The 27,100-nt window shown below is 43.7% G+C and overlaps 2 protein-coding genes across 14 annotated transcripts in view; one reads left to right on the top strand and one right to left on the bottom strand.

Moving 5' to 3' along the window:
* Positions 1–8,528, bottom strand: part of MEMO1 (mediator of cell motility 1) — a 652,780-nt gene extending 644,252 nt beyond the window's left edge. The window contains exon 1 of the mRNA XM_089326580.1: positions 8,455–8,528. The gene's annotated coding sequence lies outside the window, so the exon portion shown is untranslated. The remainder of the gene's footprint in view (positions 1–8,454) is intronic.
* Positions 1–18,788, top strand: part of BIRC6 (baculoviral IAP repeat containing 6) — a 255,140-nt gene extending 236,352 nt beyond the window's left edge. For 12 of the 13 annotated variants that reach the window (XM_089326564.1, XM_008254565.5, XM_089326562.1 and 9 more), the window contains 7 exons: positions 157–267; positions 3,398–3,615; positions 5,132–5,293; positions 9,541–9,618; positions 10,570–10,758; positions 13,048–13,182; positions 17,654–18,788. In XM_089326564.1, the coding sequence (XP_089182690.1) occupies positions 157–267; positions 3,398–3,615; positions 5,132–5,293; positions 9,541–9,618; positions 10,570–10,758; positions 13,048–13,182; positions 17,654–17,839 (1,079 nt within the window). In that variant the 3' untranslated portion in view covers positions 17,840–18,788. The remainder of the gene's footprint in view (positions 1–156; positions 268–3,397; positions 3,616–5,131; positions 5,294–9,540; positions 9,619–10,569; positions 10,759–13,047; positions 13,183–17,653) is intronic. The other variant, XR_016229486.1, reaches the window with a different exon arrangement.
* The last annotated feature ends 8,312 nt before the right edge of the window (positions 18,789–27,100 follow it).

Raw genomic sequence — 27,100 nt, 5'->3', positions numbered from 1 at the left:
AAATATTTTATTCTCAAAATAATAAAATTGGAAAGTAACTGAAGAGACAGGCAATGTTCTGGAATTCAAAATTTGAACTCCTGACGTAAATTGGTTTTACTTTTAATCTTCTAAAATGCATACTGATGTTATTTATCTTGAAATATTAAATAACAGAAAAGAAACTAGGTGAACACTCCAAGAAGGTGGCTATGAAACCCAAGCCTTTGTCAGTGTTAAAATCTCTTGAAGAAAAATATGTGGCTGTTATGAAGAAATTACAGTTTGGTAAGTTGAAATTTTTTCACGCGTGAATATCTATCTCACTTTCAGTTTTTCAACATTGCTGTTGACATGTATTCCAGTAAATTGAAGATTTTAACTGGCTTGTCCTGTCACCCACATGGAGGACTGAGTTGCCAACTCCTGGCTTTGCTTTGGTCTGGCCCAGCCCAGCCCAGCCCTGGCCATTGTAGGCATTTGAGGAGTGAACCAGTGAATGGGAGCTTTGTCTTTATCTCTGGCTGTCAAATAAAAATTTTTAAGAACTGCATGTAAAATCCACATTTTATATGTGGATACATTTGAAAATTTTGTATCACCTTTATCTCTTCAATTTGTAAAAATTATGACTTCAGTAGGAGGCCTTTGAAAAACCTAGAAAAATAGAATATAAACCGAATGTCTACAAAACAAAAAAAGTTTTTCTCTTGTTTCTTCCCTCCCCATTTTATGCATCCTGGTCAAGAAACCAAGAATTGACCAAAATCTGTTATGCTTTTTTTTTAAGGATTTATTTATTTACTTATTTTAAAGTTAAACAGAGAGACGAAGAGACAGAGAGAGAGATCTTGCATCTACTGGTTCACTCCCCAGATGGCCACAATAACCAAGGCTGGGCCAGGCTGGCGTCAAAGGCTTCTTCAGGATATCCCACATGGGTGCAGGCCCAAGCACCAAGCACTTTGGCCATCTTCTGCTGCTTTCTTAGGCACATTAGCAAGGAACTGGATCAGAAGTGGAGCAGCCAGGACTAGAACTGGTGCCCATATGGGATGTCAGCATTGCAGGTGGCAGTGGCTTTACCCTGTATACCACAAAGCCAGCCCCTGTGCTTATAATTTTAATCTTACCTGAAATTCATCCTCAGAACTTGTAGTTTATATGCTTTCAGTCCTACCTTTCCCTTTCTAGAACTCTGGACAAATGGAGGCTGATGAACAGAACATATAATATCGCTTATAAGATGGTGGAGTCAGAGTGTTAGGATTTTGGTATAGCAGGTTAAGCCATTGCCTGCATTGCCAATGTCCCATATAAGCACCAGTTCAAGTACCAGCTGCTCCACTTCCAATCCAGCTCCCTACCAATGTACCTGGGGAAGCAGCAGCAGATGGCGCAAGTGCCAGGCCGGAGCCAGGAGCCAGGAGCTTTATCTGGTCTCCCAGTCTCCCGTGTAGGTGGCAGTGGCTCAAACACTTGGGTCATCTTCCATTGCTTTCTCAGGCACATTATCCAGGAGCTGGATCAGAAGTGGAACATGAACCTGCTTTACCAAAACCCCGACCCTTGTTAAAAAAATTTTTTTTTTAATTTATTTGAGAGGCAGAATTACAGACAGTGAAGGAAAAACATAGAAGGTCTTCCATCTGCTGGTTCACTCCCCAAACGGCCACAGTGGGTGGAGCTGGGCTGATCCAAAGCCAGGAGCCAGGAGCTTCTTCCTGGTCTACCCCATGAATTCAGGGGCACAAGGAGTTGGCTCATCTTCCACTGCTTTCCCAGGCCATTAACAGGGAGCTGGATCAGAAGAGGAGCAGCCAGAACATGAACTAGCACCTGTGTGGGATGCTGGCGCTGCAGGCCGGAGGCTGAACCTACTATGCCACAGTGCCGTCCCCTATACCCACATTTTCTAATATAATGATTTTCCTGAACTACATATGATATGTTGTAATGTCATTTGTGTTTAATCAGTGCACCCTTGGGTTGTCTCCAAGTTTTTAGTAACATGTACAGCATCTCAGTGGCCACCAATATATATAAATATTTGTGTATATCCATGATTGATTCCTTTTTAATGTAAGAGGAATTGCTGAGCGAAACAGGATATATTTTTCAACAACTAGACACCTAAATGATTATTTTAATAAAGTTTTGATATTAGTGGACCCTATTATCTGTGAATAAATGACAAAAGTTTCCTTCTGGGTATGAGGATAGGCCCATTTTGGTGTCTGGAAGATTACTGTTCATAAAATTCAACAGAAATTTATCCCTGTAGTCCATGAAAGACAAGCATTGGGCAGATGGAATAATTCCAGGTTAGGAGTTCACTGATAAGAACCAGTCAGTAGTTTCACTGAGACATAATGCATCTCATCAGTTACAGTTATATGTGTAGCTTCTGCTTGAAATGAACCAAAATTTCTTTGTCTTGGAAAGATTTGTTAAAGATTGTAACACTTTGATTTCTAACAGTGTAGTACATAGACTTGTAATACTTTTTGTAGGTCTTCCTGTTTTTCTAGATCCTGAACTCCTTGAAGGCAGATAGATACATAGTTTCTTCTGTATCATTTGATCCAAATTGCTTAGCCCAGGACCTTGCACTTTTTAAATAAGCTCTTGGTAAAATTTACAGGATTAATATTAATTGGAAAATCACTATTTTCCCATGTATTTAGAAATATGTGGAATGTAAGATCAGAGGTCCTCATTACCTATAATCATAGTATTTCCTTTAACTGGTTTTAATTTAGTATTAGAACTTATTTAAATCTTTGTATATGCAGTGATGAGGAATTGAGTTAATGTCAGAGATGAAGTTCAGATCTACTTTTTTCTATATGTCTGTCCAAGATGCTCTAAGTAAATGATTTAGAATTAGCTCATTGTGTTACATCAAAGTACTTGGAATAGTTTTTTTTCCTCCTTAGTCACTTAAACATTATCTTAATAATCTTTTGTTCTGTTAACATAATTCTCGGCCTGGTTTTTCTGTTCTCTAATTCCAAATCAATGGAAGTATATAAAGACTGGGTATATTTGTAGGAATGAAATCTAGTGAGAGTATTTTTTATATTTTATATCTTGAGTTATTTCAGTAAAATACCCTATTTTGGTAATAGATTACTACTTTATAATGTTACTTAACCTAAATCATTTAGATGAAACATTGTTTCCTGCCTTTGCTTCTATTACATTTTCCATCCAACACTGTTAATGCCTATATAACATAGGTGTTGCTGAAATATTTATAGTCCATTGTTTTCATTTATAGTCTATATTGCGGTCTTCTCTCTTTTGTGTGGGAGAAAGGATTGGTGACATATTTGTGATTTTTGTCATTATAACAACTATCTTTGAATATGGTTCCCTTCTTTTTCAATGGATTAATTTCACCCCCTCCTTTTAGATACATTTGAAATGGTTTCTGAAGATGAAGATGGGAAATTGGGTTTTAAAGTAAATTACCACTACATGTCTCAGGTGAAGAATGCCAGTGACGCGAACAGTGCTGCCAGAGCCCGCCGCCTTGCCCAGGAAGCTGTGACGCTTTCTACCTCCCTGCCTCTGTCGTCATCCTCCAGTGTGTTTGTACGCTGTGATGAGGAGCGGCTCGACATCATGAAGGTAGGAAGAACAACTTTTTTTCTTGTCTCTTTATGTCATTTATTACTCAGATTTTCATATACATTAGAAACAGCATGAATTTTCATAAATTTAATAAAAACTTTGTTGACTATTTTAGAGTGTAGTAAAAGGAGTTCTTCTGTAAGATTAGAGTATGTTAGGCTGCTGTTGAAAATATCTAGAAGGGCCGGCACCGCGGCTCACTAGGCTAATCCTCCGCCTAGCGGCGCCGGCACACCAGGTTCTAGTCCCAGTCGGGGCACCGGATTCTGTCCCGGTTGCCCCTCTTCCAGGCCAGCTCTGTGCTGTGGCCTGGGAGTGCAGTGGAGGATGGCCCAAGTGCTTGGGCCCTGCACCCCATGGGAGACCAGGAGAAGTACCTGGCTCCTGCCATCAGATCAGCATGGTGCGCTGGCCGTGGCGGCCATTGGAGGGTGAACCAACAGCAAAGGAAGACCTTTCTCTCTGTCTCTCTCTCTCTCACTGTCCACTCTGCCTGTCAAAAAAAAAAAATATATCTAGAAGAAAACATCAGAAGATCCACTTTCCTGAGTAAAGGCTTATCTACGTGCCGCAGCTTTAGAACATAGTCTCAAAGGACTCAGTGCTTTTCAGTAGACAGAAGGTTACAGGATGTCTTCCTTGTCCTCCAGGATAACTTACCTTGTGTTTTCTAATATCACTCTTCAACAGTTAGTCTTGTTTTTCTTTCTTAGGAAGTGTACACATTTTAAAATCCATAAAGTCTCTGAATTAAGCGATGGTAATATAATAATAACTGTACCTTTATGTTTTAACACAGTCATGGTCTGACCCAAAATCTGAGAGACTGCTGCATCAGAAAATCATAAAAATTTGATATCTAGGTGGGAGGGGAACATATTTTCTTTACATTTATGACTTAATTAATTTTCTGTTTTCTTCAAATACACTTCTCTATGTGTTGACCCATTGACTCATGAGAGATCCTTTACTTGCTGACATGGTTCGTTTGCTTTTTTTATGTGTAACATTCTTGTAGCAGTCTTGTGGACCTTGTCTATTTAGCCTGCACTTACAGTGGTATCTTTTTTAGGATTATTGCCTAGAAAGATACTTTCTCACTAACTGGACCACAAAAGTTCACACTTGGAGTTTGTGGATCTCCCAAGCATAAATCATAGTTTGCACAGATTGGGACACTAGTGCCTCTGGCTTTCTCCCACAGCTTTTAAGGATGTAATAAATAGCTGTTGGCTGACTCGAAGTTTATTCATCGTGACATTTACTTGATGTCTACAAGGCATCTCTCTGAATAGTCCGTTTTTACCAAAACCAAATCACTTTAATTCTAATCCAAAACCATTTTCTAATCCTGTGTTTATGTTTAACTTATTTTCATTTTAGCACATTCTGGTAGATACATATTTAGGCAGTTAGAAGTTTGTTCTTACTTCATGTCAGATTGTACTGTTCTGAATGTCAGCATTTAATAACTGCAACATCAGGTCTCTCTGTGTTTGTGTATGCATACTAGGTTCTGATAACTGGCCCAGCGGATACCCCCTATGCAAATGGCTGCTTTGAGTTTGATGTATATTTTCCTCAAGATTATCCCAGCTCACCCCCTCTTGTGAATCTAGAGACAACTGGTGGTCATAGTGTACGATTCAATCCAAACCTCTATAATGATGGCAAGGTAATGTAATTGCAGTCTTTTGTTTCTAATGCCAATGTACTGTGTCTGTATTTGATTATCATTACTAAACTTCTTCTTAAAGTTAGACATCTACAATTTTTAAAGAAAAAAGATTCATTTAGCTCATAGTTGTAGAAGTTTAAGTTCATTATCAGCAGGCCTATTGGTTTGGCATTTGGTGAGGGTATACGGTGACAGTGGTGAAGCATGTTTGGAGGAAGGAACACATGGCAAGCCAAGAAGCAAACAGAGAGGGTGTCTGAACTCTGACTTTTATGACACCACCTCCCCCACCCGTATAATTCTAGAAGTCACGCAAGAACTGTCTTCCAAGCGGCCACCCTCAGTGATCTAAGAACCTCCCACCTCCTAAAGGTTCCACCACTTCCCAGTAGTGCAACCCTGGGGTCTAAGCCTTTTTACCACATGGGCCTGCCGGAGATGTTCAAATAATACTCAAACCATTGCAGTATCTAAAGGCTCTTTGCCATTCGAGCAGCTTTTCCACTTTTTGTCCTAAGAGCTTGCAGGTTTCTTCATGCTGTCCTTCCCTTTATTCACAGATTAGCTTGAAGAATAAAAGAAGAAGCCAAGAAGCGTAGAGACACTATAGTGTTAAGAAGCTCAGTGACCTTATGAAGTCACTGAGGGGCTAACATAACTCAGTTCATTCCACGGCCCGCTACTTTGAATATAGCAGAGCCACTGTCTGTCTTAGCCTCTTTACTTTTTTACTTTCATTGACTCCAGTTCTCAGTCCTTAAGTACCTGTAAGGAGATAAATGACAAAAGAAACACCTCTCTGTTCTCTTTTCACATATGATCATAACTTTTTTATTGCCATCCTAATTACCTTTATGGTCCCTAACATACACAGTTGTGAACTTTTGAAGTTTAATTTATGACAAAAATAGTTTTACGTTTTTATATGAAAAATAGGAAGATATGGGGCTGGCATTTATAGCGCAGTGGGTCAAGCTACTGCGTGAGATGCTGGTTCCCACTAGGGTGCCAGTTTGAGTACTGGCTACTCCACTTCTGATCCAGCTCCTAGCTAATGTGCCTGGGAAAGCAGTGGAAGTTGGCCCAGTGTTTGGGCCCCTGTCACCCACATGGGAGACCCAAGATGAGATTTCAGTGTCCTGGATTCAGCCTGGTCCAGCCCCAACCATTGTGGCCATTTGGGGAGTGAACCAGTGGATGGAAGATCAGTCTCTCTGTGTGTCTGTCTCCCTTACTCTCAGCCTCCCTCTCTCCCTCTCTTTCTCTCTGTGGCTCTGCCTTTCAAATAATTTTTTGAAAATTATGCATTTCCATCAAAAGTAAATAAACTGACAAAGTATAGTAAAAATTATATGACAGTAAACCTTTGAAAATTAAATTCAGAATAATAGTCATATTTGAAAGAAAGCGCTTCCAGCCTCCAGCTCACTATGCAAATGCCTGCCACAGCTAGGACAGTGCCTGGCTAAAGCCAGCAGTCCAGAATTCAGTCTGGGTCTCCCATAGGGATGGCAGGGACCCGGCTACTTGAGCTCTCACCTGCTGCCTCTCAGGGTACACGTTAGCAGGAAGCTGGATTAGAAGCAGAGTAGCTGGGACTTGAGCCAGGCAGTCGTATATGGGAAGTGGGTATCCCAAGTAACATCTTAATCTCTAGGCCAAATGATCACCATAATCACTTTCAAAAGTAATTTTGCATAATTTGATGGAATTTTAATGGTAATTTCTATGGGGAATAACCTTTAATATGTGACAAAAGATTAGAAGAAATGTATAAATTTCACAAGGAGATGTTTGTTTGATGATGCGAATAGCAAGTGCTTGAAAATAACCTTTATTGGGGCCAGCACCATGGCTCACTTGGTTAATCCTCAGCCTGCGGTGCCAGCATCCCATATGGGCTCCAGGTTCTAGTCCCGGTTGCTCTTCTTCCAGTCCAGCTCTCTGTTGTGGCCGGGGAAGGCAGTGGATGATGGCCCAGTTGCTTGGGCCCTGCACCCGCATGGGAGACCAGGAGAAGCACCTGGCTCCTGGCTTCGGATTGGCGCAGCATGCCGGCTGCAGCAGCCATTTGAGGAGTGAACCAACGGAAGGAAGACCTTTCTCTCTGTCTTTGTCTCTCGCACTGTCTATATCGCTACCTGTTAAATAAAAAAAAGAAAAGAACCTTTATCTATGATGTTCCCATGTTTTCCATTGCTTTTTCCTTCTTTGTTTCAAAGGTACTCAGCCTGTCTGAGAACTGTGGTTGCAAGTTAGCATTTCATCATCTTCATTAGCTTAGATCGTAAAACTAGAATTCATTTCCTGAGTTTATTGTGAAAGATTGCACTAGAAGCAGACCTTCCTTAACTTTCTTTTGAAAAGCAAAGAATAGAATTTCTGTGACTAGGAAAAGAAAATACTCATGGCAATGTTAACTTTAGTTGACGAGCGTTTAAGTGTGAAATAATAAAGGTGATTTTTTAAAAAAAAGGTATTTCTTTGTTTGAAAGTCAGAGTTACAGAGAGAGAGAGAGAGACAGGGATCGTCCATCTACTGTTCACACCCCAGATGGCTGCAACAACCAGGGCTGGCCGAGGCTGGAGCCAGGAGCTTTATCCAAGTCTTGGAAATGGTTGCTGGGATCCAAGTGTTGAGGCCATCTTGCACTGCTTTTCCAAATGCATGAGCATGGAGGTGGGTTGGAAGTGGCGCAGGTGGACTAGAACTGGCACCTTGTGGGGTGCTAGAGGTGCAGACAGTGGCTTTCTCCACTGCACCACAGCACCGGCCGCTTTAATTGATTAATTTAATTGATTAGAGAGATTAATTTCCTTAAGGCTTAGTGGTACAGGGACAAGGACAGGGAAAGGGACAAAGCCATTAGTTATCACAAGAATGCTCTAAACATCAAGTGGGGTAATGAGTGACAGTACTTGGGATAATACACATGGATCTGTAGATACAAGTCTAGGTCATTAGCCGGCGCCGTGGCTCAATAGGCTAATCCTCCACCTTGCGGCGCCGGCACACCGGGTTCTAGTCCCGGTCGGGGCGCCGGATTCTGTCCCGGTTGCCCCTCTTCCAGGCCAGCTCTCTGCTATGGCCAGGGAGTGCAGTGGAGGATGGCCCAGGTGCTTGGGCCCTGCACCCCATGGGAGACCAGGAAAAGCACCTGGCTCCTGGCTCCTGCCAGGATCAGCGCGGTGCGCCGGCTGCAGCGGCGGCCATTGGAGGGTGAACCAGCGGCAAAAGGAAGACCTTTCTCTCTCTGTCTCTCTCTCTCACTGTCCACTCTGCCTGTCAAAAAAAAAAAAAAAAAAAAAAAAAAAAAAAAAAAAAAAAAAAAAAAAAAAAAAAAAAAAAAGTCTAGGTCATTAATGGACCTTCCAAGAGGCCTTCTCTGCTCTTTTTAAGGACTGCTTATTTTCTGATTTGTTGCACATTACATGAAATTCTAAATGTTCACAAAATCTGAGTTTTTTTTAATATTGCTAGATGCTTATATGCCAGAAGAACATATGATGTATGGAATAGTCCCCCCGTTTTATTTTTATCTATCACAAGAGTAGTTTACAAGTATAAATCAGATGTCCCCATTTTTTTTTTCTCCTCACAGTGACTTGATTGCCCTGTGTTTGGAACCTGAGTTGAGTTCAGTCTCACTATCTAAGTGAACAAGTAACTGCCAGGCCTTAAAATGTGTTCTGATGAGCTCCGAGACTCCTCAATATCTTCCTAGGGAGTCTCTGAACTCTTCCCTTGGCCAGCTTAGTGTTGGTGTGAGGCCAGATTTGATCCATATCCGAATCCTCCAACCATAACAATCTTTTGCCACAAGTTGAATGCAGAGACAGATATGAAATCAGAGTGTCTTCCATTAAGTCATACTCCATTTTCATAACTTTCTGAACTTTAGAATAAAATTTACAAAATTATAAATCACTACCATTTTTCCTCACTGCAAAGTTCTGTATTTTGAAGCTGAGTTATTTTTCATTTAAAAATACATTATTTATGTTGGCATGTAGTAGGTGCTGCCTCATAATTTTTCATTATGAATGAATTATAATGCCACACAGTTTGGACCACATATGAAGATACCAGTTTTGTTTTAATAGAACAGCCACTGGAGATTTATTTGGGGGCATAAAACCAAGATACTTTGACACAATAGTAATTTGCTTTTACTTCTTGTTATGATGGTTGTCTCTTAAGCCACCCTTTCAGTTTTGTTGGTGTTTTTACCCCTCTTTTTCAGGTTTGTTTAAGCATCTTAAATACTTGGCATGGAAGGCCAGAAGAGAAGTGGAATCCTCAGACCTCAAGCTTTTTGCAAGTAAACAAAATTTTCCTGATAGTTTCACTTAGGAAATAAAGACCCACACATGTTAAAAGTTCTTGATTTCTACTGTCATATTTGGGATTTAAAATCTCAGGTTAGGGCATAAGAAAAAACAAAATTTTGTCAAAATTACCTTTAAAAGACACTATTGGTATTTCTTCATACATGATGTAGCTTTTTGGTAATTTAATTAATAATTAGATTTGAGGTCCTGGAGTTCATAAAACTTGAGATTTGTAGTTCTTATTTTGCAGAACATTTGATACAGGGATTTCATAGTCTTCACCTTCATGTTAGTTTCCACCAGACACTTGAGTACGTATAACAAAATGGTACTTAATGTCACTTCAAAAACTTCTTGTTGATTCTTTGGTATCCCAGGAAACAAATGGACAAGTAAGTATACTAATAATAGAAATTAACTTTGTTGCTTGTTCATTTAGGAAACAGAAACAGTCATTGTTTCCTACATATTTTAAACTCATATTTACAATTCAGTGTTTAAGAAAGATTACCGGCCAGTGCCGCAGCTCAATAGGCTAATCCTCTGCCTGCAGTGCCGGCACCCCAGGTTCTAGTCCCTTGGTCTGGGCGCTGGATTCTGTCCCGGTTGCCCCTCTTCCAATCCAGCTTTCTGCTGTGGCCCAGGAGTGCAGTGGAGGATGGCCCAAGTGCTTGGGCCCTGCACCCGCATGGGAGACCGGGATTGGTGCCTGGCTCCTGGCTATGGATCAGTGCGGTGTGCTGGCCGTGGCAGCCATTAGAAGGTGAACCAACGGAAGGAAGACCTTTCTCTCTCTCTCTCTCTCTCTCTCTCACTGTCCACTCCGCCTGTTAAAAAAAAAAAAAAAAAAAAGAGACTGCTTGTGCTTAAAAGTGAGATATCGATTCATTGGTGATAGTAATCTCCTGTTATAACTGTTTTTTGTTTCCTTTATTCCTCAGGTGTTGGTATCTGTGCAGTCCCTTATATTGGTAGCTGAGCCTTATTTCAATGAGCCAGGATACGAGCGTTCTCGAGGCACTCCCAGTGGCACGCAGAGTTCTCGAGAGTACGATGGAAACATTCGACAGGCGACAGTTAAATGGGCAATGTTAGAACAAATCAGAAACCCTTCACCATGTTTTAAAGAGGTATGTCCAGCAATGTGACTGACTTTTTAAAAGATATTTTGAGTATAGTTTGTATTATACCTGTACTAGTAACTAGTATTCTAAACTCTTTCACAGTTAGTCTTAAAAAATTGATAATAAGATAGATAAAATAGTAAATACTAAAAAGAAGGAATAAAATTGTCCCAAAATACAGTGAGATGTCTTTTAGGTAATACCAGCATTGTATTATAGTGGGTAAAGCCGCTGCCTGTGATGCCAGCATCCTATATGGGTGCCAGTTTGTATCCTGCTGCTCCACTTCTGATCCAGCTTGCTGCTCATTGCCTGGGAAAAGTAGGCATCACCCATATGGGAGACCTGGATGAAGTTCCTGGCTCTTCCTGGCCCCTTTGTTTGGGGATTGAACCAGCAGTTAGAAAATTCTCTCTCCCTCTCTGTCGCTTTGTCTCTCTGCCCCACCCCGTCTCTCTGTAATTTTGTCTTTCAAATAAATAAAATATTTTTTAAAAAGGAAGAGAAATAGAATTCCTGTCACCCACATGCATGGGAGACCTGGGTTGAGATCCTGGCTTGCAGCTTCTGTGTAGCTAGCCTAGCCCAGCCCAGGTTTGCCTAGGCATTTTGCGAGTGAACCAGTCAATGAGAGCAGCGTGTCTGTGTGTGTCTATGTCCATGTCTTTGTTTCTCAAATAAGAGTATAAGTGGAATTTTTTAACTCAAATATAATATGTTGGTTTATGCATAGAATTTTCTTTTCTTTTTTGAGAGGTAGAAAGCAAGCTTCTATCTGCTGGTTTACTCCACAGATGCCTACAATGGCTGGGAGCAAAGCAGGGGTCAGTAATTCAATCTAGGTGTCCGTGTTGGTGACAGAAACTCCCTCACCTGAGCCATCTTGCTACCTCGCATTGTCTGCATTAACAGGAAACTGGAGTCTGGAGCCAGAGCCAGGTATCCTAGCCAGGCGCTCTGGTCTGGGATGTGGGCATCTTAATGGTCAGCCCAAATGCAGTTTGTTCCTCAAAGAACACAGGAGACTCAAAGTGCAGAAATGACCTTTACAAAAAACAAATAACCGATTTGAAACAATCATCCGCCTCATCATGTAGAACATGGCTGGCATTAGTGATGGCACATTTGTTCCATGCTTGCCAGATTTTTTTCTAATCAAATATGACTCAGTCCTCTTGAACTCCCTGAGTTTATCATGTTTCTCAGGTCAGGCTGTGTGTTAGCTCATTTTTGTATTGCCACAGGCATCGAATTCAGGTCTTCCTCATGATTTTTTCTTTATAGGTACACCTTCCTTTTCTTTGTGAGTGATAAGCTCATTGAACCCTGTAGCAGATCAGCCAGAATACAGAGTAATATGTTTTCAAATTATTGTTTGTTTTTCCAATTAAATTTATCAGAAATAAACTCATCCTACTTACCTTACAATTTTACTAGTTTTTCAAAGATAGAATTTTTTAAAATCCCAAATATTAACTGTCATTGTCAGGAAATTTAGTTTCATAAAGTAAGATCCTGTCTAGAAGTTAACCAGAAGATAAGGGTAAGTACTGTTGTTTCTAGGGCTCCATTCTGATTTCTCTGTTAATGTCTTTGATATTTTGAGTATTTTTACTTATCTAAGTTTTTTTGAGTCCTCTTTTAAAGAAGTGTTTTGGTTGTCAGGTCCTTTTAAATTCTTTTCTCCATGTTATTCCCTTTCTGAGTATGTTGCATTATATGTGTATGTGCTGAGCTTGTGACCAGGAATGCACCTTCTTCGCTGTAGAACTGGATGTTTCAACATGTCATTGATATGAGCCTGATTCCTCCCTGCTAATGATACAGGGTTCGGTAACTTGAGTTTTGTGGGGTAGCATGTAAAGCCACTGTCTGCGACCCTGGCATCACAAATGGTGACCAGTTTGTGTCCCAGCTGCTCCACTTCCTACCCAGCTCTCCGCTAACGTATGAGAAAGCAGCAGTGTATGGCCCAAGCTCTTGGGCCCCTGAATCCACATAGGAGACCCAGAAAAAGCTCCTGGCTGCTGAATTCAGCCTGGCCCTGATCCAGCCATTATGGCCATTAGGGGAGTGAACCAGCAGATGGAAGACATGTCTCTGTCTGTGTCTCTCTCTGTAATTGCCTTTCAAATAAATAAAATAAATCTTCTTTAAAAATTGAATTTTGTGCATAGCAAAACATGGCAGTGTCTTTTAATTTTATTTATAATTTTCTTTATTTATATTTATAATTTGTCTTCTAAATCCTGATGGTAAAAACATTTTGTTCCCTTGGCTGTTTTTTCCTCCAAGGTCATACACAAGCATTTTTACTTGAAAAGAGTTGAGATCATGGCGCAGTGTGAGGAGTGGATTGCAGACATCCAGCAGTACAGCAGTGATAAACGCGTCGGCAGGACCATGTCGCACCACGCAGCTGCTCTCAAGGTGAGTGGGCCTTCCCAGCAGGTAGCTCCGTCTACCTTTAAAGGAGGGTCGTGCACAACCTAAAAGGAAACCTGTTGAAGTGAAATGGACACTATGAGAAACAATGATTTGATCAGCCCTTGTCCAGCCGGTAGTGGAACAGCTTACTATTTTATTCCTTTTAGTATTTTCTTGTTCTACTTAATACCGTTGGTTGAACTCTTTAATTAACACACAGTTATTCTTAGGTGTTTAAATTTAACTGAAAAGTGATCCCTGTTAAATATAAGAGTGGGAATAAGAGAGGGAGGAGATGTACAGTTCAGCACATGCTCACTCGGACTTCCCCCTAATGGTGGAGTTAGAAACGTGCCAGGGGATTCCAAATCAATCCCATCAAGGTGGCATGGACCAATGCCATCTTACTAGTCAAAGTGATCAGTTTAAGTTGATAATTGATCATAAAGATGGGATTAAGTGCATAAGGGATCAGATAAATAAGACTAGTGTCTGCTAATACTAACTGATAGAATTAAAAAGAATTAAAAAGGAGAGAATGATCCAACATGGGAAGCGGGATACACAGCAGACTCATAGAATAGCAGATGCCCTAAACAGCACTCTGGCCTCAGAATCAGCCCTTAAGTCCACTTAGATCCAGCTAAAAATCCCAGGAGAGTTTTTTAGGCATGGAAAGCCAAGGCACTGTGGCAAAAAAAAATGACCTACATGAAAGATCTCTGTGAGTGAGATCCCAGCGGAAAGAACAGTTCATCAAAGAAGGAGGTACCTTTCTCTGAATGGAGGAGAGAACTTCCACTTTGACTATGGCCTTGTCTAAATAAGGTTGGAGCTTGTGAACTCAAGAGGCTTCCATGGCCTTGGCAGCTCATGACAAGAGGCACAGGTGATTACTGACATTATAAATTGTCAATTGTTAAATAAACAACGGGAGTCACTGTGCACCTACTCTGTCCTTAATGTGTTGTACTATGCAAATTAACTGTAAAACTAGTACTCAAACAGTACTTTATACTTTGTGTATCTGTGTGGATACAAACTGTTGAAATCTTTACTTAGTATAAAGTTGATCTTCTGTATATAAAGATAATTGAAAATGAATCTTGGCCGGCGCCACGGCTCACTAGGCTAATCCTCCGCCTTGCGGCGCCGGCACACCGGGTTCTAGTCCCAGTCGGGGCACCGGATTCTGTCCCGGTTGCCCCTCTTCCAGGCCAGCTCTGTGCTGTGGCCAGGGAGTGCAGTGGAGGATGGCCCAGGTGCTTGGGCCCTGCACCCCATGGGAGACCAGGATAAGTACCTGGCTCCTGCCATCGGATCAGCGCGGTGCGCCAGCCGCAGCGTGCCCGCCACGGCGGCCATTGGAGGGTGAACCAACAGCAAAGGAAGACCTTTCTCTCTGTCTCTCTCTCACTGTCCACTCTGCCTGTCAAAAAAAAAAAAAAAAAAAAAGAATCTTGATGAAGAATGGGATGGAAGAGGGAATGGGAGTGAGTGATGGGATGGTTGCAGGTGGGAGGGAGATTATGGGGGGAAAAGCTGCTGTAATCCAAAAGTTGTACTTTGGAAATTTGTATTTGTTAAATAAAAGTTTAAAAAAAAATAAAAAATGAAGAAGGATCATAGATTTTTTTATTTATTTGAAAGGCAGAGTTACAGAGAGGCAGAGAGAGAGAAAGTGAGCTTCCATCTTCTGGTTCACTCCCAGATATCCGCAATAGCCGGAGCTGAGCCAATCCGGAGCCAGGAGCTTCTTCCGGGTCTCCTCCCCAGGTGCAGGGGTGCAAACACTTGGGCCATCTTCCACTGCTTTGCCAGGCCATAATAGAGAGCTGGATCGGAAGTGGAGCAGCCAGTTCTTGAACCACTGCCCATATGGGATGCCGGCACTGCAGCACTGGGTGACTTTACCCGCTACGCCATAGTGCCATCCCCATCATAAATACTTCTATAGGCCTTTTGCCTTCCAGAATTTTAGTACTTGTTGTAATATAGGGTACAGGGCGTGAGTTACAGGGCCTTTAACCGCCTGATTGGCCACAGCGGCTCTGGTGTCTCTGGGGGAGGTCCAGAATTTGTTTGCAACTTGGGTGAGTCACAGAAGGCTAAAGGTAGCATGATGGTTTTGGATGATTTTTTTTCCACGTGTAGGAATCATTTGTCAAGACAGCCACAATTTTTCCTGCCTCAGAATTCTGTCTTTACTCACTTCTGTGTCTTCAGTTTCCACTAGTTCTCTTCCCCTCTATCTGTCTTCAGATATTTTTCCGTCTTCGCTGGCCCCTTCTAACTTTAAAACTGTCTTTGCTGGGGCCAGAATTGTGGTGTAGTGGGTAAAACCTCCACCTGCGACACCAGCATCCCATTTGGTGCCAATTCCTGTCCTGGCTGCCCCACTAAAGATCCAGCTCCCTGCTAATGCACCTGGGAAAGCAGTGGAAGATGGCCCAAATCCCTGGGCCCCTGCCACCCTTTTGGTTGACCTGGAAGGAGCTCCTGGCTGCTGGCCTTGGCCTGGTCCAGCCCTGGCTGTGGCGGCCATCTGGGGAGTGAACCAGCAGATAGAAGAGCTCTCTCTGTCTCTCCAACTCTCTGTCTGTAGCTCTGACTTTCAGAATACATGAATTTTTTTTTTAAAAGCAGAAAAAAAAAAAACTGTCTTTACTTAAAACAGCTAGATCATGATAGTGATAATTTGTTAGGTTTTTTTTTTTTTAAGATTTTATTTATTCATTTGGAAGGCAGAGCTATAGAGAGAGGCGGAGAAAAACAGAATGAAATCTTCCATCTACTGGTACTCTCCCCAAATGGCTGCAATGGCCAGTGCTGGATCAGACTGAGCCAGGAGCCAAGAACGTCCTGTGAGTCTCTCACGTTGGTGCAGGGGCTCAAGTACTTGGGCCATCTTCCATGTTTTCCCAGGCTATTTGCCAGGAGCTGCATTGGAAGTGGAGCAGCCAGGACTCGAACCAGTGCCCATATGGGATGCTGGCACTTCAGGCGGTTGCTTTACCCGCTATGTCACAGTGCCAGTCCCAGAGATCGTATCTTTCTTGCTTATTGCTTTTATGATGTCATTGTTTAACATAGTGCCTTATACATGAAAAGTGTCCTATATGAATACTGGTTAATTTTGTTTTTGTTGCAATATGTGTTTATTTAAGTTTTATAGTGTCTCATACATGAAAATTACCCTATATAAGTAGTGGTTAATTTTGTTGTTTTTTGTTATAATACGTTTTTATTTACTTTAGCTTTTGGTGGAAAGGCAGAGAGGAATGAGACAGAGACAGAAAACTCCCATCTGCTGATTCACTCCCCAAATGCCTCAACAACTGGGGTTGAGCCTTTTCAAAGCTGGGAGCTGGAACTCACACCAGGTCTCCCTCATGGCGTCAGGGACACAAGTGTCTCCCAGGGTGTGCATTAATAGGAAGCGGAGTCAGGAACCAGAGCCGGGACTGCAGTCCAGGCCCTCTAAGAGGGATATGCACATCCCAAGCCATTTTTAACCACTGCCACATGTCTCCCCCTGCTTAGTTAATTTTCAAAGTCAACTATTGATAGAATTCTCTTTTCAGAGTCCTTGGTGTAACAGTGAGGGTCATTTCTCTTCTCCTAGAAAATGACAAAGCCACTTCACACCTGCAGACAGCCACTCTATCGCGTCAGTGCCTCCTTCCGTAAATTGTGACGTTATCTCCTTTGCTAAATTAAAAAAATTCTATGATGAAATCATTTAAAATATTTATTTCAAGTATTGCATAAAACTTAATGTAAAATATTTTGTAAACATTTTGCACAGGGTGTAGTACTTGCTAAATACATGTTTTTATTCACTAAAATCACATTGGTTTTGTTTTAGTTCAGTCACTTGTCTTTGAAAAGTGTTTCACCCAGGGCAGCATACCAGTGTAGGAGAAGCCAGAGTTAGTGTCACTCATTTCAAAGCACATGTATCAGTTAGTGATGTCCCCCGTCATCAGTCCCGCTGCCTCTGTGGTGCTGCCGGCAATAGTGGCCAGACAAGGGGATGCTCAGGAAACTGGCTGGCAGGGTGTTGGCGGCGTGGTTAAAATCCAATTCCTGGGGTCTGCAGCGCTGGCATCCCATATGGGCACCAGTTCGAGTCCTGGCTGCTGCCCTTCTAATCCAGCTCCCTGCTAATGTGCCTGGGAAAGCAGTGGAGGATGGTCCAAGTGGCTGGGCCCCTGCACCCAGGTGGGAAACCTGGAAGGAGCTCCCAGCTCCCAGCTTCTGCCTGGCCTAACCTGTCATTGCAGCCATTTGGGGAGTGAACCAGCCAATGGAAAATGTGTCTCGCTCTGTCTCTGCCTCTCTCTGTAACTCTGCCTTTCAAATAAATAAAAATAAATCTTTAAGAAAAAAAACCCCAGTTCCCACTTTGAATGACGTGGCTCTCGAGTGCCAAGGTTCACAGTTCTAACCACAGCGGTTCTGTCCCGCACAGCGGCACACGGCACAGCTTCGGGAGGAGCTGCTGAAGCTCCCCTGCCCTGAAGGCTTGGACCCCGCCGCCGCGGAGGCTGAGGTGTGCAGGGACGCGGCCGATGCTGAGGAGACGCTGACGCGCAGTCAGGGCCCCGCCGGCGGCAGCGGCAGCAGCAGCGAGCTCCCGGGAGACTTCCAGCTATGAGCTGTGGCCACCTGGATGTCACAGACACAGAGGCTTCGAAGCACAAGCCAAATATGTCAATATTTGTATGTAAGAAACTAATTATGTAATAGGTAATGAAACTATACTACGCCCTTAAGGAGATCCAGTTTAATTCAAGGTGATCTTTTATTTACCTGTACAAGAGTGTAAACTTTTTTGTGCTTTTATTTTTCAATTGTGAGAACCACTGATTGGTATGTTCAACAAATTTGTGTATACAAAGAAATGGATAAATCACTGATTATAAGGGAAACTACCTTAGGAAAGAATGTTTACTGAATGTTTATTTTATTTTTTTTTACTGTAGAGTGAGGGGTTGTTAACAAAGAATATATATTGGTCATTCTTACAACTACTATTTAAAGTCAGCAACTTGTCACAGAATTTGATAGGTTTTATGTTTGGCCATATCTTCATGCTCCTATTTGATTTTTGAGGACCTCCTACATACACTTCAATAAAAGTTAAATGGACCTACTCCCTCTTTTTTGATTTACTGGTACATTTTTTAAATAATAAATCTGCCATAAAATACATTGTAGCTGGAGACTTGCACTTGTATGGATGAATTTATTACATTCAACATATTTAATTTTATGCCTTCTAAGATGCAGAAAAAATAAATGAACATGATTTTATTCTATGCCAATATTTGGGCCTCTGAATGTATCCATTATTTGAACTTAAGTTTATGAAAATAAATGGTCAATTTGAAAAGTCACTCTCAACTGATCTTGTTTTCCTAAAGGGCTTCTTTGTTCCTGGACTATCTGGTTTATGACTGAAGTCACTTGTATGTGTGAAACGCTGTGGAGGAGGGAGGAGTGCCTCTGGTGCTGTTACAGTACATTCTGTACCTGCCATACGGGCTCATTTTCCTGCAAATTCTTCCTAGAGCCAAATAAATAAAGACTTAGGTGAATTAGTATGTCTTGTTTCTAAAACAGTTTGCCATGGTGTGAAGTGCTGCTTCTATAAAGAATTGGGTTCTTTTTAGACCCAAGCATGAGCAAACAGTGGACATCTTTGTGAGGCCACTTACCACAGGAGAAAAGCTAAGGTGATTCTTGACAGTATTCGTGGAAAATCAAGTGGCCTGTGGGATCTGGCAGGCTGGAATTGGCCAGGAGCACTTGGATTCCGCAAACAGGGTTGCTCTGAAGACGAAGGTGGAATCGGAGACGCGGTCCTCATTCGCGTTTTGGGCACCAACTTCCGTAAGCCTGATAAGGGAAGAAGAAGCACAGGTAACCAGGAAACTGAAAGCTCTCGAACCCTCGTGTTAGGTATAGCCGGGTAGTGAGCCTCTCTGATAATCACAAAGGACTCTTAGAGTCCGTTTCTGCAAAGTGCAAAGCTGACGGACATGGGCACCGAAATGTGGAGCTGGCCGGACTGTTGTCTGCTCTCCAGACTCCTTCCTGTTGGGTTCTTAGGGAACCCCCAGGGCTGGATGATAAAAGCTGCTGTCAAGCATATCATTTCTCTCCAATTTTGGATTTTCTGAAATCATTAAAAATCTGGCTGGGTTGTTTTCTGCTCTCCCCATCATCGGCCCTCAGAAAGCTTTATAAAATGAAAGTTACAATCCCAGCACTGTCAGGTCCAATTCATGTTCTGTTAAAAACCAAGGTCTAAAAAACTAAATTTGAAGCCAGTTACATTACAATAGTTGTATCTGGGATCCAGATTTTAGGTCAGCAAACATTTGAGCACTCATATTGTACTCGGTACACAGTCCTGCACTTCAGTAAATTGACAGATGTGAGAATTACTGCCAGTGTGAGCGGTGGGTTCTGGGACAGTTACCTGCTGAGTACCATTGGGAGTGCTGAGGGAGGGGCACTGTGCTGATGCATGGTCGGGAAAGCCTTCCTAAAACAATCTGAAAGTGAACAAGTTAGCCAGACAGTAGAGGGTGAAAGGAGAGATCAAGTTAATGGCACCTTGTTAGATGTTACTGGATTTTAAGAGGTCAAGTGGGAATGTCGAATGAGGTAGCATCGAAAGCCTTTCTTGCCTAAGGAGCTTTGCCATTCTGTAGCTGGCAGAGAGCCCTCAAGTAGCATGCATTAGAGAAGCAAGCTGGTCAGGCTGGGTTCCAGGAAGATCATCCCGCCCGCTGTAGTAAGGCTAGGAGAGCGTTAAGAGCTGGCAGTGGAGTCCAGGTGGGAGCTTCTAGACTGGGGGAGTCCGCGAGTGAAGAGGAAGAGCCCATTGGTGGCTTGGAGAAATACATGGTTTTTGGTATAAGAAGAACGTCAGCGTGTGGACAAGCCGAGGAGCGAGGGAAAGGGTGAGTGTTAAACTTGGGAGTGGATGGGGCAAAGCCCAGCAGAAACAGCACGTTCTGGGTCCAGAAGCACACGGAGAGAATTGGTCTGTTCATACAACTTAACTATAAAGTCGCTATCTTTATTAAAAGTCTTAAAGAAATAACTGCCTAAGTACCTTTCTAGTACTAAAACCAGAATCTGCAGGGTACACTGAGAATGTTGGGGTGCTATCACGTTGCTCACTCCCATTTCCTCATTGCAGACAGCAATCTGTGAACCCTGATGTGCCTAGCACTGTGCTAGCAACTCAAGCAAGCAAGCTTCAGGCCCTACCTAGGCACTACCTACTGGTCATTTATTCCCCAAATCAGAGCTAATATTCTTCTGACAAATTTCTGCTATTGTGTTGTTTCACCACACATACTTTTCCAAAATTAAAAACTGGTACGTACCGATGGTGGTAGTGCTGGAGTAACATCAGTTTGATGAAATAACGAGGTTCAGGTCTTGGGAGGTAATCAGACTGGGGAGACCCAGAGATTTCCAGACAGCAAGCAGACTGCCCACTGCATCAAGTCACACTAGACATGGGGGCTTGTAGGGAGCTCAGTAGACTTGGAAGTGGGAATGGGCAGCCAGGTCGAAACAACCCTGTAATGAGGAGACTGACCCAAGCTACTGTGTTGAGGCTTCTGGCTTGGGGCAGGTGGTCAGAGCATGGCAGGGTGTTAGGTGCATCTGCTTTCAATAACAGTCTTTCTGTTGTGATAGTTGAACTCTAATGTATAGCTCATATGGACAATTGGGAAATACTGAAAATACAAAATGTGAAATTACTTTCTAGTATCTCCTGTTTTGTATACTTTTCTAAATAACTTGTATTTAAAATTTTAACATCTTTTTAAAACTATATTATGCACTTTTCTATCCTTAAAGAAAAGTACGGGCTGCATAATATGGATGTACTTAGTTAATCCCTTACTGCTGGACATTTAGGTTGTTTCTGTTTTTCTAATTATAAATAATACTGTGATGAACATGGTCTATATCTTTGATTATTTCCTTACGATAAGTCCCAGAATAGAATTCCTAGGTCTTTAATTTGAAAGACAGAGTGTTGGTTCATCCCTAAATGGCCACAACAGCTAGGGCTGGGACAGGCCAAAGCCAGGAGTCAGAAACATCCTGGTCTCCCATATGGGTGGCAGTGGCCCAAGTACTTGGGCCATCATCTGCCTTCCCAGGCACATTAGCTGGAAATCTGGATCAGAAGCTGAGCAGCTGGGACTTGAACAAGTGCTCTCTGGAATACGGCAGCTTAACCTGTTGCACCACAGTGCTGGCCCTTACAGTTTTTAATCTGACATCGAACATGTTTTTGTCTGTTTCTTCAACATTATGTTTACTGTTAGTCACTTGAATTTGTACTTTTGTTAATTACCAGTTTATATGCTTTCCCAATTTTTTTTTTTTTGACAGAGTGGACAGTGAAAGAGAAAGGTCTTCCTTTTCCGTTGGTTCACCCCTCAATGGCCGCTGTGGCCAGCGCACTGCCAGGAGCCAGGTGCTTCTCCTGGTCTCCCATGCGGGTGCAGGGCCCAAGCACTTGGGCCATCCTCCACTGCACTCCCGGGCCACAGCAGAGAGCTGGCCTGGAAGAGGGGCAACCGGGACAGAATTCGGCACCCGGACCGGGACTAGAACCCGGGTGCCGGCCTCGCAGATGGAGGATTAATTGGCCTAGTGAGCCGCGGCGCCGGCTCCCAATTTTTGAATTAGCATGTTTTGATGTAAATGAGCTACTTTTACAATGGAATGTGATTTTTACCATACATTTGTTTTTGGACTGGATGGCCTCATTTTTTTCTCATAGAGGTTGTAAATCACCGTCCAATCATTTATCGAACTTTTCATTGCTGGGATTGGTGGTGATACTGGCGGACGCCTGCCTGAGCTGAACTGTAATAGGCTGTGCCGTTTCCCCAGCCCTAGGACCCAGCGTGGAGGAAAGAATGCAGGCTATGCTGGGAAAGCTCCAGCCTGAGTCCTCCACCCACCCCTTCACAAGCAGCCTGCTTCCTAGCAGCTGCCCACCTTTCACAGCTTCCAGCCTCCTGATGCTTTCCACTGATGAGCCCACTGAACCCGGCTGTCTCCCAACTGTGATCCCGCAGTGCTGCTGGGGCTCACCCAGTAGCTTGCTTTTTCCATGCCCTGCCTCAGATTCCACTGTTTCCTTTGTACCAGTCCACTGTTTCTTCTTCTTCTTCTTCTTTTTTTTTTTTTTTTTTACAGGCAGAGTGGACAGTGAGAGAGAGAGACAGAGACAAAGATCAGAAAGATCTTCCTTTGCCGTTGGTTCACCCTCCAATGGCCGCCGCGGCCGGCGCGCTGCGCTGATCCGATGGCAGGAGCCAGGTGCTTTTCCTGGTCTCCCATGGGGTGCAGGGCCCAAGCACCTGGGCCATCCTCCACTGCATTCCCTGGCCACAGCAGAGGGCTGGCCTGGAAGAGGGGCAACCGGGACAGAATCCGGCGCCCCGACCGGGACTAGAACCCGGTGTGCCGGCGCTGCTAGGCGGAGGATTAGCCTAGTGAGCCGCGGCGCCGGCCTTCTTTTTTTTTTTTAAGATCTATTTACTTGCAAGGTAAAGTTAGAGAGATCTTCCATCCTCTGGTTCACTTCCAGGATCAACTCCCAGGTTCAACAACCAGGATTGGGCTAGGCCAAAGCCAGGAGCCTGGAACAACATGAGGGTCTACCACGTGGTGGCAGGAGCCCAAGCACTTGAACCATCTTCCGCTGCTTTCTCAGGAGCATTAGCAGGGGTACACAGGTGGTGGCTTAACTCACTGGCCACCATTTTAATTGTTCCTTATTTCACTCACTTCTCATGACTACATGGATGGCATGCCCAGTCCACCCGTGTCAGCTTCAGGCCCTGTGCTGCAAGGAGCCCTGTTGTCTCGGTAGCTTTCCCTGCTGGGGTCCCCAGGATACTCATCCTTCCCACCTCTCTGGCCCCTTCTCTGTTACTCCAAAGGCTAGGTCAAAAGAGAAGCCACCTGCCCCCTTCCGCTTGCCCCTGGCTTGTCAGTGCCTGCCCCCAGCCTTCCTGCAGGTTTTGTGATGTGAGTATCCCTTCCTCTGTTCACCTTGCTGTGTGCCAAGTCAGCAAGCCTAGCCACAGAGCACCTCCCAGCCAGGGGCCAGGAACTCCATCTTGGTCTCCCACAAGGGTGGCAGGGATTCAAGTACTTGGGCCATCAGCTGCTGCCTCCCAGGGGACCCATTAGCAGCTGGGTGGAAGCAGGGACTGGACTGAGCACTCCTATACTGGACGCTGGAGTCACAAGCGGCAACTTAATCCGCTGTGCCACAGCACCAGCCTCCTGTCCGGTTTTTCTGTTTTTTTTTTTTTTTTGGTGAAAATTTTTAAAGATTTATTTATTTATTTATTTAAATGTTATATATATAAGAGAGACAGATTTTCCATCCACTGATTCACTCCCTAAATGGCTGCAACAACTAGGGCTGGACCGTGCCGAAGCCAGGAGCCAGGAGCTGCTTCTGGGTCTCCCACGTGGGTGCAGAATCCCAAGCACTTGGGCCATCTTCCACTGCTTTCCTAGGTGCATTAGCAGGGAGCTGGGTCAGAAGTAGAGCAGCTAGGACTCAAACCTACGCCCATATGGGATACCAGCGTCACAGGCAGTGGGTTAACCCACAACGCTACAACACCAGCCCTCTTTACATTTTTAAAGGAAGCAGCTACAGCTCTGTTTGCCTATCTGTCCTTTTCCAGGGGTCTGCTGTGCTTGTTATCTCCTCACTAGCCATCTAAAGTTTTCTAAGCCTGGCCAATTTTCAAATAGAAAAAAAAATGTGTGTGTGTGTGTGTGTGTGTGTGTGTGTGTGTGTGTATTCAAGCCCCAGATCCATCATCCATGCGGTAGTCTGGATTAAAAGCCACCTTTCCTGATCATCCCTACCTCAGCTGCTGCCCGGAAGTACAGTGTGCACTTCTTCCCTTTGACCTGAGGGCCAAGTTAATCTCCCAAGGGATGCTCAGGAAGGCCTGGGGCTGCCCTTCCTTACATGTAACTGTGCAAACCTTTGTATCAGGCACAGTGTCCTATTTTTTTTTTCTGATAATTTCATCAGACATTCTTGTACTTTCTACCTGGCCTGCAATGTACTAGGGCTTGGGATAAAATGTCAAAAACAAAACAACAACAACAACAAAAAAAAAACCTGATACTATCCTTGGGCATCTCTGTTTATTGAAAGAGAAGGAACCATTGAAGCCGACAATTTTCGTTGGATTTTGAGTTACCAGCAAGTTCTCTGAGCCCATTTCAATGTCTGAGCTGATGGGATCACCTTGCTTTCTTTTTTAAAAAATCATATATTTTATCTTGGCTGTTACTTTTTTTAAGTATTTATTTGGATGATTATAGATGGTGAGGGAGAGACAGACCTTTCATCTGCTGGTTCACTTCCTAGATGGCCCTAATGGCCAGGCTGATGCCAGGAGCTTCAACCAGGTCTCCCACGTGGGTGCAGGGGCCCAAGCACTTGGGTCGTCTTCCACTGCTTTCCCAGGCCACAGCAGAGAGCTGGATCAGAAGTGGAGCTTTCAGGACCTGAACCAGCGCCCATGTGGGATGCCAGCATCAAAGGCAGCGGCTTTACCTGCTGCACCACGCGCCAGCCCCTAGGTTACTCGGCCCACTATGTGCAGCTGTAGGACAAGCCTTACCCCTGGATCATCTGGCTTCTGACTTCACAGTGAGAAAAGCTGTAACTTCCTCTGCCTGGCAGGAGAAAACCCTAATACACAGCTAATAATCCCTGGCATGTCCTGGCATCTGTGTCCTGGACCCTAGGCTTGCTACTTGCTACAAGTACATGAAGGCAGGACTAATGTTTACATATTTGTTTATTTGTATAAAAGAGAGTTCTCATCTACAGGTTTGGTTCACTCCCTAAATGCCCATGACAGCCAGGGCTGGGTGGGGGCCAAATCCAGGAGCTGGGACGGCTGTCAGGTCTCCCATGTGGGCGGCAGGAGCCTAATTACTTGACCATCATCACTGCCTCCTGGAGTCCGCATTGGCAGGAAGCTGGAGCCGGAGCCAGAAATGGAACCCAGGGACATGGGCCTGTTCGCCTCTAAGCTGGACACCTCTTTTATTAAACAGTTGATAGGAAATATATTTTACTGAGGATGACAGTAGCCAGGGAAGCGGTTTCACATTTTGACTGTGGCGGGGAATATACTGGAGGGGTATTCAAAAACTGTGGAGAATGTGTATTTAAAAAAACCACAACAGAGCTCTAGGGGCATCCCTGGCAACCATGCCTGCACACGCCTGTCCGAGTGGAAGGCCAGTGGACCTATGTGATTGACAGGAAAACACCTTAAGTTTTTAAAAAGCCTCGCTGGAAGATACTTCACATCCTTCATAGTTTGCACATCTGTGGTGCACGATGCACTGGTTTCAGTTGGGCCACGGATATGTGCAACCTAACCGCTGTTGATTCTAGCACGTCTCCATCACTTCGTCCTTCAGCTGGAAGCCCCAGCTCCTGACCCACCCCCCCGGCCTACGCAATCACTTATCTGAGTTCCATTCATTCTTCAAATTTTGTGAAATCTTAGCACGAGGTGCCGACCTGGGTAGGGTCCCTGAGGTTAAGTTCCTGCAGCATTGGGGCTTTATTGCTTCTGTTCCCCGACTGCGTCCAGTAATGGCAAGAATCCTTATGCTGAGTTCCCTACCACCTGGAGCTGATTTTATCTGTTACAATGGGGATTTAAATTTTTTCCCTATGAAGACACACCGTGGAAAGAGTTCATTTAGAACATCAGGGAAAGATTAAAGTGAGACACACGCAAGGATGGCATTGATGTAAGCTGCTGAGGCTACCCAGCCGTGTGAGAGGCGTTCTCCTCTTCCTCCTTAAGGTCTCACTTTTCCAATAAAGAAGCAAACTTTGGTATTTTGTCTCCTGATTGTTCTAAAATGCTGCCTAAACATACTCATTTTTTCTAGTATGTCAAAAGTTTCTCAAAATGGCCACTATCCTAAGTAAAAAAAAATAATAATTTCCCTTTAGTTTATTTGACTTTTCCATTTACCAGGAAAAATTCAAGAGTTGGGGTTGTGCTGTGACTTAATATAAGAAGCTTTTCTAGTAAGAGGCTTAGACTCTGAGACAGACAGACTGTATGACATGCCAAGTTCAAGGCCACTATAAATGATTGACAGTCTAGAGAATTACTGATAATGGGTGCACAACTTTCTGAATATACCAAAAATCACTCTTTTGGTTACACTTAAAATGTCTAAGTAAACTATTCATTTCTCTCTCTCTCTCTCTCTCTTTTTTTTTTTTTTTTTGACAGAGTGGACAGTGAGAGAGAGAGACAGAGAGAAAGGTCTTCCTTTTGCCGTTGGTTCACCCTCCAATGGCCACATCATGCTGATCCGAAGGCAGGAGCCAGGTGCTTCTCCTGGTCTCCCATGGGGTGCAGGGCCCAAGCACTTGGGCCATCCTCCACTGCACTCCCTGGCCACAGCAGAGAGCTGGCCTGGAAGAGGGACAACCAGGACAGAATCCAGCGCCCCGACAGGGACTAAAACCCGATGTGCTGGCGCCACAAGGTGAAGGATTAGCCTATTGAGCCACGGCGCCGGCTCATTTCTCTCTCTTTTTTTTTTTTTTTTTTAAAGATTTATTTGAAAGAGTTACACACAGATAGAAGGAAAGGCAAAGAGAGAGAGAGAGAGAGAGATCCACCATCTGCTGGTTCACTCCAAAGCCAGGAGCCAGGAGACTCCTCCAAATATCCCACGCGGGTCCAGGGGCCCAGGGACTTGGGCCATCTTCCATTGCATTCCCAGGCCATAACAGAGAGCGGGATCAGAAGAGGAGCATCTGGGACTCAAACCAGCA

Source organism: Oryctolagus cuniculus, chromosome 2, assembly GCF_051225735.1.
Source record: "Oryctolagus cuniculus isolate XC-2025 breed Fujian yellow rabbit chromosome 2, ASM5122573v1, whole genome shotgun sequence".
In the NCBI taxonomy this organism is placed as follows: domain Eukaryota; kingdom Metazoa; phylum Chordata; class Mammalia; order Lagomorpha; family Leporidae; genus Oryctolagus; species Oryctolagus cuniculus.
The sequence above is the reverse complement of the archived record's forward strand: the minus strand, read 5'-3'. Positions and strand labels throughout refer to the sequence as shown.